This window comes from Sturnus vulgaris, unplaced genomic scaffold (assembly GCF_052056855.1).
Source record: "Sturnus vulgaris isolate bStuVul1 unplaced genomic scaffold, bStuVul1.hap1 Scaffold_192, whole genome shotgun sequence".
Classification (NCBI taxonomy): domain Eukaryota; kingdom Metazoa; phylum Chordata; class Aves; order Passeriformes; family Sturnidae; genus Sturnus; species Sturnus vulgaris.
In genome coordinates this window covers 9,018,402-9,033,964 of record NW_028276155.1, presented here as the reverse complement: position 1 = coordinate 9,033,964, position 15,563 = coordinate 9,018,402, and the positions used below count along the sequence as shown (strand labels likewise).

The window sequence follows — 15,563 nt, the reverse complement described above, 5'->3', positions numbered from 1 at the left end:
AAGACAGTGTTCTGCACCAGCTCTAGCTCTGGGAGGGGGCACAGGGGGCACCCTAAAATCTCTAGGGGGCAGTGAGGGACACCCCAATATCTGAATACTCAAGTGTACCAGAGTTCAGGTGTACCCATTAAAGTCAAAGGGGATTTAGAGACACCAGTTCTACTCATTCAACACAATAGAACGCTTCACCTCCCACTTTAGGTGAGGGAGGGGCTGGAAAATTTTGGGGATCCTGTGAAATTGTGGGAATTTTACTGGGGAATTGCTCCCATTTCTTCAGCCTTTCGTGGGGCAGTGCCCCAGCCTCGCCGTTTCTGGTGTCCCTGGTGGCTGCAGGCAGTGGTGCCAGGCTAAGAATTTGGAGAAGTCGCAGCTGAGCAGTGCCCCAGCAAAGGATAGCTTGGCCTCAACACCCACTGGTGTTCCTAGGCATGGACTGAGAGGGCACCAGTATAAACCAGTAAGCACTGGGAGCCACTCCCGAGCTTCTGAGGCCCATGATGGCAGCTCCCAGTATAAACCAGTAAGGGCTGATGTGCCCAAACCTGTTCCCCGTGTGGTCTAGACGCTCCCAGTGTTATCTAATGAGATGGGGAACATAAATGGTTTTGAAAATTAAGAACCTTAGAAGTCTATGATGTGCTTAAGCAGGTAGAGGGGAAATTGAGCACATAGCAGAAACGGTATGTTACAAACCATATAGGAACTTATTTGCCAGGAAAAAGCTTTAAGATAACATATATTGCAAAAACTTAGCAAAGCAAGACCTGGCTATTGTACAAACCCAACAAAGCAGAAACCCGTGGCTCCAGAAACCAGCCAGGTGGTTTTGAGTGGGACAAGCTGACCTGAGGGAGAGCCAAACCTCCACTGCGCCTGCCCAAAAGCAGAGCTCAAACAGAAAAATACCGAGGATGACATACGGCCTTCATCCCAAAGACCACCAAACACAACCACCAGGAGGGTTGGCAGTTAATTATAATACAAAGGGAGAGAAGGTGGAGATGGGTGGGCAGGGAGGTGTGGGCTTGTGGGATCAATGTGTATTCATACCTGGAACCTCTCTTCACCAGGTACACGTGGTTTGGAAGAAATATCCCCCCATGTGTCCCCCATGTGCTGCCAATGAAACACTCTCTACAATTGCAGTGTCAAGTGCAGATTCTCGAAATCAGTTGTTGAGCCAGCCAGAAGGTCTTCGTCTGTCTGCTGGAGCACAGGGGATATCGACATCCCAGTGCACCCCGGACTTTTTCTGGAGCTGACCTCTGCTCCCCGGTCACTCTCTGTGGGAACGAGCTACCAACCTCCTATACGTCCTAGAGGTACTTTTGACCAAAATTTTCTGGGGGATGCCCAAGGTAAGGTGAGCCTGTAAGACACGAGGGATGCCTGCACATGGCTAACAGTGTGTCAGAGACATCCGACACACAGAGCTGACAGGTTTGGGGAAGGTATTTGGAAGCTGGCAAAGGGGTTTCTGTTGACCACTTAGGGTGGCCACTAGCAAGTTTGGTGGTAACTTGAAGGAACCAAGGTGTTCTCAGTATTATTAACTGCATAACTCACTGCTTTAACCCTAACTGCCATAAATTGTGCTTGTTGTTTGTTGTAGGGTGGTGGAAGGAAGTATTTTATATGGTGGTTGGTGTTTTGTGTTTGCATCACTCTCATTTTGGTGGTGGAGAGTTTGGATTTTGGGGAATGTCTGCTCTGTTTTCTGTAGTGGACCTGTGCAATATCTGGTGTAACACTGCCCTCTTGTGTTATTAACTGTCATTGCAACAAGTTAAGATTTCTGTTCTTTTCTGAGCCGTGAGATTCTATTGTTTCTGATGTAATGCTGCCCTCTTGTGTCTGTAACTGTCAATGACAGGTCAGTGATTTTTTTGGAAACTGTCAGAGTTGAAAAGGTGGTGGAAGCTGGGAGTGAGTGCGGAGGGCCCGACCAAGCAAGGAGGAAGCCCTTTCTAGGTGGCTCCAGATTGAGCCCCCGGATTTCTTGAGGGATCAAGGGAAACTTGTACGGTTGGTACGGGAGGACGGGGCAGTAGAGCAGGTATACTTGGGAGGACTATTCTCAGATTCCATGGATAGTTATCTGGGTTTTGATTGGGAGCAACCTCTAATCGAAAGGGAACCTAGAAGGGTTAGACCAATTCCTTGCTTTGCGTGTGGACCAGCAATTTGGACACCAAGGTGGCATCCAGCCTGGGACCTCCTACAGTGGCATTGGTGCAAAAGGAAGTGGCACTGCAGATCTAGGAGGTGGACGCCTACATGCCCCAGGTGTACCCCGGACCCATGGCATCATATTCAGGAATTAATACAGGCTGAGTGTGAGATTGTGAATTTGATCTGTGCAAAGAGTCTTTCAGTTCCCAAGGATTGGCACGTTTTCAATGACCACTGGGAGGAAGTGAAAGAATCTTGCCAGCAGAGGTTTGGGAGAGGAGATAAGAGAAATAAGGAGAGAAATCATGGGGACCCAGCAAAATAAAGAGGTGTTCAGGAGGAGCCCTTTAGGATGTATACTAACCCACTGGAAGGAAGTTGTGGGGACAGGAGAAACGGAGAGCAAAAGGGTTTTCATCAAATACTCAAATCAATGGTGGCCTCTGTATAAATCAGAAGATGGGGCAAAGTGGCCATTAAATGGAACATGGGACTGTAACACCATGTTGAAGTTAATGTTGTTTTTAAGGTGGGAAGGAAAATGGGATGAGGCACCATATGCAGATGTTTTTCATTTTACAGAACCACCCAGAATGGCAAAGGGATTGTGGTATTAACCCTCCACAAGACTCACTGATCCTAGCAATGGAAAGAGAAAACAGAAGGGTCTCACATATATTAAAATGATGCTGCTCAGCCTGTAGTCTTGGTCAGAAGTGCACTAAAAATGACAAGGTATATAAGGAAGAAGACTCTGATCTGGATGATCTTCCCTCCTCAATCACTAGAGTTGGGTGGGAGCCCAGGAAGGGCACCAGATCAAACTCCAACACCCCTGGGAAGTCCAACATCCTCCTATACAAGGGCGAAGCCAGGGAACAACCAGCACCTTTGCAGGCACCTCTTAGAGAAGAAGAGGGACCACATGGAACAATGATGCTACTAAAGGTTGCCTTCAATACCAATGATTTGGAAATTTGGAAAAGGAATGTAAAGGATTACAGAAAGGACCCTCTAAGTATAGCTGAACACTTTTGGTTAATAGTGAAATCACATAACCCGGTTTGGAATGCTATACATATATTAACTGCTCAGCTTTATATGCTATTAAACAAGGTCCCTTTGAGTCATCACCTGAGTTCTTAGACAGGCTGAGACACAATGCGTCGTAGCACACCTTTGGACCCAGATCAGATATCGGGATACAGCAGTTAGTGTCATTATTTTTAGGTCAATCCACAGGTGATATAAGATGCAAACTTCAGAAATTCAGACCCACTGAAGGAAGAAACTTAGAAATATTATTGGATGAAGGCTGGAGGGTGTTTAGCAATCGAGAAGAAGGAAATAAGGGGAATCAAGGAAGGGTGATGGCAGTAGTTAAAAAGGAAGACGAAAATTTTAAAAAGGGGCTTCCCTCTCCACGCCTTGGAATAAAAGAATGTGCTCTATGTGAGCAATTAGGCCACTGAAAAAATGAATGCCCAGAACGCTGAGGAAGGGGAAACAAAGGGGCACGGGTAGTGGCAAATGTAAATGAAGACTGACAGGAACCAGGGGGAAGGAAAAGATCAAAAGCAAATAAAATTTTTAATTGATACAGGGGCAATGTGTTCAATTTTAAACACAGCTTTAACTCAGGTGGGAGAAGATTATATTATGGTTAAGGGAGCCACTGGCCACACTGAAAAGGCTTATTTTGGTGGACCACTAAAATATAAATTGGGAAAACCCGAAGGCTTGCATAAGTTCTTATACATGCCTAATTCACCACATGCACTCCTTGGAAGAGATTTGCTTGAACAATTGAATGCAACAATCAGATTTGAAAAAGGAGAGATTACTCTGGAGGTGGATACTCAAGAATATATTCAAATAATGAGGTTCCCATAGAAGGAAAAATCAGTGAAGATATCATCATCCAGATATCCTAGGGTGATGTTATGGTGTTTGTATCTCCAATCGTGTGTTCTGATTATGTTTGGTATTATGTCCTGTGCTTCCAGGACTGACTCTGAAAGTGAAGCTTTGTTTTGTCTTGTTATCAGCCGGCTCACCTCCCCCATGGTCTATGTTTAGGAGAGGTTTTAGCTCGGCTTGCTTGCTTGCTTGCCTGCTTGCTCGCTTCTGCCTCTTTTTCTTTCCTTCGCTTTGCCCTTGCTTTTTGCTTATTAGTTAGTTCAGCTAGGCAGTCCAACTTTTTCCCTGGACTGTTTTCTCTTCCACCCCGTTCCCTCCCTCTCCTGGATACCATCTGAACCTGTTCTGGACCGGGACCTGGGAAACCCCAAGAAACACTGGGAGTCTACACTCTGTCACCTGCAGCAGTCATCCCCCAGCGCCAGAGACTGATAACTGAGCGACCACTCTCTGGAGAGACTGAGTTTGTCATCCCTTCAGAACGGTGAAAGAGTATTTTGTCAGCTGGTGTTGTCTTTTTCCCTGTGCTGGGGAGTGTTTTGCTTGTTAAATAAACAGGTTTTTTCTCCCACTCTTCTCTGAGGAAATTCTTCCCGAACCCGGTGGTGGGGGGGAGGAGTCGTGGGGTTTGCTGTCTGGGGGCTCCTTCCGGAGGTTTTCCCCCAAATTTGCCCAAAACCAGGACACATAAAAAGAATGAACCCACACCTGGGGACACTTAGTCATGTCCCACACTGGGACCCATTAGAACTTCAGGAAACTTTGGACGTGGAATCTGACTTTGAATTTTGAGAGGTTTCTTTTCATCCTTTACCGTCTTTTTTGCAACCTGACATCACTGCCATCAATTTTTTGTTTTAATTCCACCCTTGGGAAACATTCTCCTTCATGTTTATCAGTGTGACTCACTAGAATTAAGAGAAACTTTGGAGTTTGAATCTGACCTGGAATTCTTGAGAGGTTTCTTCAACTCCCTCTCAGCCCCAAGCTCCAAAAGGGTCATTAAAATCCTTGTGCTGTGTCTGTGCTGCTGAGCTGGGCAGGGCTCCTGGCAAAGGCAGCACTGCAGAGAGAGCCAGTATTTCCAAAATATTATTTGGAGCTCCTTGGCAGCACCAAATGCACCACGGGGCTCATTGGGATCAAGCAAGTCCTGACAAACCATGGCTCTGCCTTGATTTCCCTCTGGTCTGGTGCAGTTCATTAGGAAGGTTTTCAACTCCATATATGGAGAAATATTTCAAAGAGCTTCTTAGAAATATCCATTCCTATATTCAAGGGTGTATTTTATTACTGTTCTCTTTAGAGCAGAGGTGATTGCAGCATTCTGTGATTGATACTGATCCAGGGTCTCTCCTCAGGAGGTCTGGCAAAGAGGAGTTTTCTATTTTTTTCTTAATTTTTGAAGCAATCTAAAACTCCTAATGTTCCCCACTGCAAACAGACACACTCCTCAGGTGTGTGCCAGCCCAAGGTGCCACCAAAACCACTGCAGAGCTGCCCTGGGCCAGCTGTGAGGGTGGATCATCATCCCAACCTGCCCTGGGCCAGTGCCAGGGGCTGTGGCCATGGACACTGCACTGACCCCACTGCTGGGTTTGGGTGCCACGGGAACCGGGAGAAGTTCAAGTTTCCTTGGGAGCACTGGGGAGCACTGGGACATACTGGAGAACACTGGGAATGCTGTGGGAGACAATGGGACACACTCAGAGTGATACTGGGGAGGACTGGGACATACTGGGGACACAGGGAATGCTGAGAGGTAATCTGGGTGGGCTGGGATGGAATGTGGGGATACACAGAGACACACTGGGATATATTGAGGAATACTGGGGGAAGATGGGAAGATGGGAAGTGCAGAGGGGGAATCTGGGTGGACTGGAATGGACTGTGGGGTGCACTTAAAAATACAGGGATATCCTGGGACATCCTGGGATTGACAGAGACCGACTGGATATGGGACTACAACGCCTCTCATGCCCTGCACCCCACAGAACCCCGGTATCCGTCCCGCACGTGTCCCTTAAGTGTCCCCCAGACCCTCCAGGATTCTGAAGTGCCTCCTCAGTACTCGAGCACACTCCACAGCACACTCCAGACCACCTAAAAGTGTCCCCAGATCCTCTGAATGCTCCTAATCCCACAGATTCCCGTTACAGTCACTTCTGGGAATTCATCTCCTGTCATCCACCACGGCCTCAGAGTCCCTCATAACACAGTTCTGTACCTAAAAATCCTGCTGTGCCCTGCACCCTACAGAGCCCGGTTAGAGCTCCCCAAGCTCCCCCCAAGTGCTCCCAAACCGTTCACGTTCCCTCCTGAGCACCTCAAGTCGCGGCTCGGACACAAAAGTGTCCCCCAGGTGCCCTCCCGGACCCCCAAACGCCTCAGCTGAGCCACTTCCTGGACTACAGCTCCCATCATGCTCCATGGTTCCCATAGAGTGCTATTGCAGCCATGACTTCACCTCCCATCATGCACCGCGCACAACAGAGAGACATTGTAGCTGCATCTACAACTCCCATGATGCTCTGCGGCCCCATTGAACCACATTATACCTGTGCCTACAACTCCCATCATCCCCCACGCCCCGGAGAGCCCCGTTAGAGCCCCCCCAAGTGCCCGCCTGGACCCCGAATGGCCCCAGATTCTCCTCCTTGACCCTCAAGTGCCCCCCTGGACCCCCAAGAGCTCCCCCGGACTCTGAAGTTTCTCTTAGAATCCTTAAGTGACCACCCGGCTCCCTGAAGTGTCCTCCAGACCCTCAAGTTCTCTCTAAATTCCCTCCCCAGACCCAAAACTTCCTGAAATGTACCCCAGAAATGTCTTCATGGAACCCAAAGTGGCCCCGTTATACCCTGTCTGTGAAAATAATTAAAAAGATGAGAAAGGGATTAAAATAGGAGTAATTATCATAAACAGAGAGAAATCAATAGCTGATAGTGGTCAATTAATTCATGAAGGGAATCGTGTTACTTAGAAACAATTAACATTAATTTTTCTGGTTGCTAAAATTGTATCAATTTTTCATATAAATATAAAAATCAGGTATAAAAAAGAATAATAGCATTATAAAAATAAAACATCATTATATTTTAATTATTTAATTAAATTACAATAGTAACAATAAATTGATAGGGGGTTTTTATGTTTTAGGATATCAATCCCAGATAGGCAATGTCAGACATGGTGAGGCTGGGGGTGAGGAGCAGATTGTCCAAATAGCATTGGCCTGCAATGGGCTCATTCTTCTGCATGCCCAGACTTCCTAAGGAGACATTCAGCATCAAGATCACTCAAGGAATGCTTCATTCAGCCCTTCTCTCAACTGAAAAATAAAAATAATATGCCCTTGATTAAAACCTAAATTCCTTCTCTTCTTACTTGCAAGGAAAGCTCAGTCTCCTGCTGTTCACAAACAGAGAAGGGCTGGAGGGAGATGTGATGCTCAGAGGCTGTTTGGGTAGAGTGACCATGAAAAAATGCAGGTTTTTAATATTCTGTGAAAGAAGGTGGAGAATCAACAAAACTTCTACACTGGACCTACAGAGAGCAAATTTTGGCCTATTCAGAATGCAGATTGGGGAAAAAGGAACTGATTTTTTTACAGGAAACAGCTCTTAAAGGATTCCAGGAAGAATGGAGACACTTCAAGAAAAGAATCTTGTAGGAGCAGAGGCAGCCTGTCTCTTACTTTACTCACAGAGGAAAGTGAGCTAGCGAGGAAAATAACTGGCCTGGCTAGGCAAGGAGCTTTTACCAGGAACTCAGGGAGAAAATAACGTGCATTACCTTTGGACAGAGGGGCAGGCAACTTAGGAAACGTTTAAAGAAGTTGTTAGGTCATGCAGAAAGAAAATCAGACATGAAAGCTGAAATTAGGAGTTAACTTGGCTGCTTCTGTGAAGGATAACAAAAATGGTTTTATAAACTCATTAATGGCAAAAGGAGGGACAAGGAAAATCTTCATTCCTGATGGGGAGGGGATATGGTTACCAAAGATGAGGAAAAGGCTGAAGTATTCAACCTCTTTTTTGCCTCAGATTTCAACAATAAGACAAGTTGTCCTCAGGACAAGTGTTCTGAATCGGTAGATGGGGACAGGGAGCAGAACAGACCCCTGTAATCCAGGAGGAAGCAGCTGGGGACCTGCTGAGCCACTCAGATGCTCACAGGTCCATCCTAGGGGGATGAGGGAGCTGCTGGATGAGCTCCCCAAGCTGCTCTCCATCATTTCTCATCAGTGCTGGCTCAGCAGGGAGGTGCCAGAGGACTGGAGGTGCCAATGGGAGCCCATCCCCAAGAAGGGCTGGAAGGAGGATGTGGGGAACTGCAGGCCTGTCAGCCTGACCTGGGTGCCTGGTGAGGTGATGGAACAGATCACCTTGAGTGCCATCACAGGGCACCTCCAGGATGGCTGAGGGATCAGAGCCAGCCAGTGTGGATTTCAATATCTGCACTGATGATCTGGATGAGGGCATTGAGTGCAGCATCAGCAAATGTGCAGATGGCACCAAGCTGGGTGTGAGTGTGGATGTCCAGGAGGGTAGGAGGGCTCTGCAGAGGGATTCAGACACCCCTGTGACACTGACACTGCAGGATGTCATGGCACCAAGAATCCATTGTGACACTGCAGGATCTTGTGTCACCAGGGGTCCATTTTGACACCGTGCAAACAAAGAGTCCATTTTGGCACTGTGGAGCTTTATGGAATTCGGGGGCCCCTGTGACTCCATGGGGCCTCATGAAATCAAGAAGACAGTTGTGACACTTTTTGTCCTTGTGGAAACAAGGAGACCACTGTGACACTGCTGGATCTCGTATAACCAAAAGGCCATTGTGACAATGCAGGTAATCATGGACTGAAGGAAACAATTTTGGCACAATAGGGCCTCATGGACCAAGAGGCCATTGTGACACTGTTGAACCAAGGAGAGCATTGCTGAATTGTGAGACCTCGTGGAACCAAGGATCCACTGTGACACTGCGGGGCCCAAGGATCCAAGGGACTTTGCAACACCCAGGGGCTCCATGGAACCAAAGGGACATTGTGCCACTGGGAGGCCTCATGAAATTGTGACACCCTAGGGCCGTATGGAACCGTGCTGACTTTAAGCTGAGTGTGAGTGTGGATCTTCTGGAAGGTAGGAGGGCTCTGTACACGAGCCTGGATAGGCTGGATCCAGGGCCCAAATCAAACACGGTGAGGCTTAACAAGACCAAGTGCTGGGTCCTGCACTTTGGCCACAACAACTCCTGCAGTGCTCCAAGCTGGGGACAGAGTGGCTGGACAGCAGCCAGGCAGAAAGGAACCTGGGGACACTGATGGACAGCAGGCTGGACATGAGCCAGCAGTGTGCCCAGGTGGCCAAGAAGGCCAATGGCACCTGGCCTGGATCAGGAATGGTGTGGCCAGCAGGAGCAGGGCAGTGATTCTTCCCCTGTGCTCAGCACTGTTTGGGCAGCTCCTCGAGTGCTGTGTCCAGTTCTGGGCCCCCCAGTTTAGGAAGGACATGGAGGGTCTGGAGCGTGTCCAGAGAAGGGCAACAAGGCTGGTGAGGGGTCTGGAACACAAGTCCTGTGAGGAGTGGTTGAGGGAGCTGGGGTTGTTTATTCTGGAGCAAAGTAGACTCAGGGATGACCTTATCATTCTTTCCAACTCCCTGACAGGTGGTTGTAGTCAGGTAAGGGTTGGTGTCTTTCACCAGACAGGAACTGTCAGAACGAGAGGAGAGCATAGTCTTAAGCTTCGCCAAGGGAAATACAGTTTGGATTTAAGGAAAAGGTTTTTTACAGAAAGCGTGATAAAGTACTGGAACAGTCTGCCCAGGGTTTGGTGGAGGCATCATCCCTGGATATGTTTAACAAAAGACTGGTTATGGCACTCGTTCCTTTTGGATGTTTTAGGCAGGGGATGGACATTATGATATTGAAGGTCTCTTCCAGCCTAGTGACTCTGTAATTCTGTGATTCTGTGAATTATCTGAGTTTTTCAGCTGAATTCTCTCCCTGTCCCATCCCTGGATCTCTGTTGCAGATGGAAGCTGCTGGTGCCTTTCTCATTTTTTTCCCATTATCTGAATACAGACAGATGTTCCCAGGTGTGTTCAGCAGGTGTTGCTCAATGTTTATGCAAAGCTCTTGTATCCTCATTGAACTAAGGAGACCCTTGTGACACTATGGAACCTCATGGAACCAAAGATCCATTGTGACATTGGGACTGGATGGTACCAAGGAGACCATTGAGATCCTGTGGATCCAAGGACATCACAGTGACACTATGGAAACTGATTGAACAATGAGCATTGTGACACAGCAGGGCCTCATGGAACCAAGGAGTGAATTGTGACTCTACCAGACCTCATGGTACCAAGGAGCCTTTGTGACACTGAGGAACTTCACAGAACCAAGTGTCTGTTGTGACACAGGGTGCTCATGAAATCATGGAGAGCATTTTGAAACCAAGGCCGGCTGGAACCAAAGGGCCATTGTGGCTCTTCAGGGCCCTGTGGAACCAAGGTGAGCACAGTGACACTGTGGGGCTCCATGGAACCAAGGGGCCATGGTGACACTGTGGAGTTTTATTGAACCAACAGTCCATTGTGACACTGCAGGGCAGTATGGAATCATGGAGAACGCTGGGACACTCCATGGTGTCATGGAAGCAAGGGGCCATTGTGACACTGTGGGGCCTCGTGGGACCAAGGGGCAGTTGTGGTACCATGGAAATTGTGGCAACTGTGGCACCATGGAGCCAAGGAGATCATTGTGACACTACAGGACCCCATGGAGATCGGGATTCATGTAACAGTGCAGGACACATGGAACTGAGGGGCCATTGTGACACTGTGAGGCCACATGGAATTATAGAGGCCTTTGTGACACTGCAGGGCTTCCTGGAATGAAGGGACAGTTGTGACACTGTGGGGCCTTGTGGAAGAAAAAGGCAACTGTGACACTGCAGGACTTTGTGGAACTAGAGGTTGATGTGACACTTCTTGACCTTGTGGAGCCAAGGAGAGCATTGTGATGCTCCAGAACACAAGGGAATTGCTGCAAATGATGCACATTTTAATTTTTTAAATGTAACTTCAGTCAGGGGTTTGTTCGCCTTTGCCCTGCAGGAGGGGAATTGAAGTTTCTCTTCAATTTACAGATTGGGAGTAGTCAGAAGATACACAGGAGATAAACAAAAATCAATGAACATCACCCTCAGTATTTTTGGAGACACCGGGTCTGGGAAAAGATTGGTAAGAGTATCAAAGAATGAGGGCCTAATTCACATCAAAGGCAAAGGGATCAATAACCAATAGGAGATTGAATACTAAGAACTCTGCAATTTAGGATCAATTAATTTCTTCAATGAAACAATAATTTCTTTGGGTTTTGTCTACATAAATATGTGAAAAACTTAGTAAAAAGCCATGTGTAATGGAATGATTTTCACTGCCCAATCCGTGCATGCGTGGGTGGAATGATTTCTATGTCACATGCTGGGCACAATAACATCCTGGCTAGAAGAAAGCAATGTCTAAATTCTCTAACACTGAGAAGATGTTGTTGGGGAGTTTCTGTTTTTCATGCAGTTTCAGTGTCAGTCCCACTGAGGTCCATCACCAACACAGGCTCCTCCTGGACTCCTTGGAGGAGAGAATTGGAGGCCATGACTGCACAAAGCTCTCAGAGGCTCCAAGAGAAAAGCAAAACCCAAAGTGCTCTGAAAAACCTGCAGTCCCTGGGAGCATGAAGGAGCCCCCCAGGGCCATTCCTGACCAAGGCTCCCCAGGGACTCGTCCCAGCACATCCCTGAGGCCACTGGGATGTGGGGGGATGCTGAGGGCAGGACAAGGGGTGACAGTGGCCAGCCTTGCTGGGGCTGTGCCAGGAGGCCCCAGTGGCTCAGGACAAGGTGTCTCCTCCCAGCCCTTGGTGGCACAGACCCTGCTGTGCCCCAGGGCACCAAGACTTGACTTCTCCTGGGCACTGCCAGCCCTGCCAGGGCCCTTGGCCATGTCCAGCACAGTTTGTCCTGTGCTGTCTCACAGCTGCTGCTGTGTCCCTGCAGGCTGCACACTCCCATCTCACTGCCCCTGCCTCTGCCCTGCCATTGCCAGCCCTGCCCTGACCTATGCCCACCCTCACCCTCTGTGCCTTGGGACACACACACATGCACTCCTCCTCCTGGCTGCTTCTCCTACCACAGCACTGCCCTGGGAAGGTTCATTCCTCACTGGAGCTGCTGTGTTTGTACTGGTGTATTTTATAGCTCTGCTGCTCCCTCTCTGTCAATTCTGTCTTCAAAGAGCTCTCCAAGGAAAAGATTCATTGAATCGTGGAATAACAGAGGTGGGAAGAGCCCCCTGAGCACCCTTGGCCTGGATGTGGCTGGGATGGAATTCCCTTTGCCCAGAGCAGCCCCTGTCCAGCTGTGCTTGGCTCTCGTGGCTGGAGTGGGTTTAGTCCCAGCCCTAGGCTTTGGCTGCTCCTGAGCAGGGCTGGCCCCACATGAGGCATCTCTGCAAACCTCAACCAATGTCCTGGGGGTGGGCAAGGATGCGACAACTGGGCTGGACTGACACAAGGGATCTTCCATTCCATGGGATCTCCTGATCAACAAGGAATTGAGGGGGACAAGAGGGTCTCTGAATTTTCTGTATTAATACATTTGTCTTCCAAAGCAAACACTACATGTGCTGAATTCTTGTCTCTCCCTGATCTTCCTTGCTTCTGCATTTGGCCTTTGCTTTTTTAGCCCCCTTAACAGTAATCTCTCTTTATGGTGACCCATAATCTTTTCATCGTATTTTCTCTTGTTTTCTGATTAATGAGGAAAAGTGACAGAGACACTTGGCGTTCACTTGATCCCCAGAGGGTTTTAACCACAGTCACCTTGCCCAACTCTGCTCTTAGGGGCACACCCAGCAATGTCAGGGCTCTGTCAGGTGCCCAGCCCTGAGCTGGGCTCATGCCCTGCTCACAGCCCCAGGGGTGTCCAGGGACACGAGTCCTTCCCTGGCACACACACACACACACAGTTCATTGCAGCACGGGCAGGGGCTCCCTGGGCTCTGCTGCCACTGCCAGAGCCTGGCAGGGACCTCAGCCCTGTGGGTGTCACCCTGCCCTGCCCCTGCCCTAGGTGCCCCACGGCCGGAGGGATGGACACGGGGAGCTCTGGGCACAGGAGCTCATCCCAGCCCTGCATCCAGGGGTTCCCAGGGGATGTTACTCTCTGGAAACTCCAGGAACAGCTGCAGGTGTTTTTGTCACTGGGTTTATGTCCCCTCACACACACACAGGATGTTCAGGGCTGTGGAATGTCACAGCACTGCAAACACAGACTCCTGACCCGGTCACTTGATGTCTCTCCAGGGAGGGAAGAGCAACCTCTGTGCCCTGGGGTGAGAGGCCACTGCTGGGAGCGGCACTGGCTTTGCAAGGGCACTGCTGGGACAGCGCCACCCTGAACACTGCCACACTTCTGCTGGTCACTGATGTTCTCCTCTCCAGGGTGCTGTGTTGGGAACATCCTTGAGAGCAAACTGGGAAGGAGATTGAAGCTTTCAGGCCCTGCACTGGGGAGATGCCCTTGCATGATGGAAATGCTGTTGCAGAGCCCAGCTCTGTCCCAGCAGTGCCCATGGCCTGTCCCTCCCTGCAGTCCCTGGACAGTCACACAGCAGGACAGGGACTGAGATGAGAGAGCCCTGAGGCCTTAAACCAACACAGGGGCTCTGAAGGGCACTGTGGAAGTGAAGGATGGGGAGGTTATGGAGCAGACGCCCTGGGGCTGCCTGGCAGTGAGGAACACTGAGGTTCCCTTTTCACTCCAGCTCTGCCCAGAGGCACCGACCCTGCAGCCCCAGAGAAGTCAGGAGGAAAAATGTCAGGAGAACAGGGCAATACAGAGTTTTTTATTTTGTATAAGCACATAGGTAGTAGAACTCTTGGTTTATACAGTCTGTAGTTCACACTAGAAATGCAAAGTAGAACTCTTAGTTTATACAGAATATAGTTCACACTAGAAACGCAAGTACTGAATTAAAAATGGTACAGACAAAGATTTTCCTGTGAACAAATTCAAAAAAATATTATACCTGTGCAAGCATAAGAAACACAGAGTGGGCATTAATGAGTATTATCATAATAGCTATACAGGAGAATGAGAGTTTATTGCTTCTGAAAAGCATTCATGATCATTTTCCTCAGGCAATCTTTGAGCTCCTGGTTCCTCAGGCTGTAGATCAGGGGGTTCAGGGTTGGAGGTACCACTGAGTACAGAATTGACAGGGCCAGTTCCAGAGATGGGGAGGAGATGAAGGGGGGCTTCAGGTAGGCAAACATGACAGTGCAGAAGAACAGGGAGACCACGGCCAGGTGAGGGAGGCAGGTGGAAAAGGCTTTGTGCTGTCCCTGAACAGAGGGGATCCTCAGCACAGCCCTGAAGATCTGTACATAGGAGAAAACAATGAACACAAAACATCCAGAAGTTAAATAGGCACTGACAGCCAGAAGCAGAAGTTCCCTGAGGTTTGAGTGTGAACAGGAGAGCTTGAGGATCTGGGGCATTTCACAGAAGAATTGGCTCAGGGCATTTCCATGGCACAGGGGCAGGGAAAATGTATTGGCTGTGTGCAGCAGAGCATTGAGAAAGCCACTGGCCCAGGCAGCTGCTGCCATGTGGGCACAAGCTCTGCTGCCCAGGAGGGTCCCATAGTGCAGGGGTTTGCAGATGGACACGTAGCGGTCGTAGCACATGATGGTCAGGAGGGAAAACTCTGATGTAAGGAAAAAGATAAGCATAAACACCTGAGCAGCACATCCTGCATAGGAGATGTTCCTGGTGTTCCAGAGGGAATTGTGCATGGCTTTGGGGACAGTGGTGCACATGGAGCCCATGTCAGTGAGGGCCAGGTTGAGCAGGAAGAAGAACATGGGGGTGTGCAGGTGGTGGCCGCAGGCTACGGCGCTGATGATGAGGCCGTTGGCCAGGAGGGCAGCCAGGGAGATGGCCAGGAAGAGGCAGAAGTGCAGGAGCTGCAGCTGCCGCGTGTCTGCCAATGGCAGCAGGAGGAAGTGGCTGATGGAGCTGCTGTTGGACATTTGCTGTGTCTTGGCATGGGGATCTGTAAGAAAGGTAATCATGGAATAGTTCAGTTTGGAAAGGACTTGAAATATCCCAGCCCAGCTTGGTGGCACTTTCCCCCCACTCTCTGCCCAGGGCTCTGCTGCCTGGAGCTATCCCTGCCAGCAGCTGCTTCCCTGTGCCCAAGGCTGGGCCCTGCCAGTGCTGCCAGAGCCCAGCCCAGCCCTGGGGGCTCAGCTCTGCCCTGCACACCCCTCCTAGTACAGGGCACTGCCCAGGGTCAGCTCTGCCTCTGCAGGATCTGATGGCAACATCACAACAACCCTGAGGAGGCCGGAAAAGCGACACTGATGCTTCCTGTATGGGGCCCTGTGCTGATTTC

At 49.3% G+C, this 15,563-nt stretch overlaps 1 protein-coding gene across 1 annotated transcript; it reads right to left on the bottom strand.

Annotated features, from left to right (window-relative positions):
* Window positions 1–14,119: 14,119 nt before the first annotated feature.
* LOC148218309 (olfactory receptor 14J1-like) lies at window positions 14,120–14,986 on the bottom strand. Its single transcript, XM_088157895.1, has 2 exons — window positions 14,905–14,986; window positions 14,120–14,544 (listed from the first exon to the last, which is right to left on the bottom strand). Exons 1-2 carry the CDS (start codon window positions 14,983–14,985, stop codon window positions 14,266–14,268), a joined length of 360 nt encoding a protein of 119 aa, XP_088014021.1. The 5' UTR covers window position 14,986; the 3' UTR covers window positions 14,120–14,265.
* Between the last annotated feature and the right edge of the window lie 577 nt (window positions 14,987–15,563).

Excerpts from the sequence above, each read along its gene's own strand:
- LOC148218309 (XM_088157895.1), bottom strand. The coding sequence starts at position 14,985 with ATGTGCACCACTGTCCCCAAAGCCATGCACAATTCCCTCTGGAACACC. Across the intron at positions 14,545-14,904 it reads ATGCAGGATGTGCTGCTCAG|ATCTTCAGGGCTGTGCTGAG; the intron begins GTGTTTATGCTT and ends TCCTATGTACAG.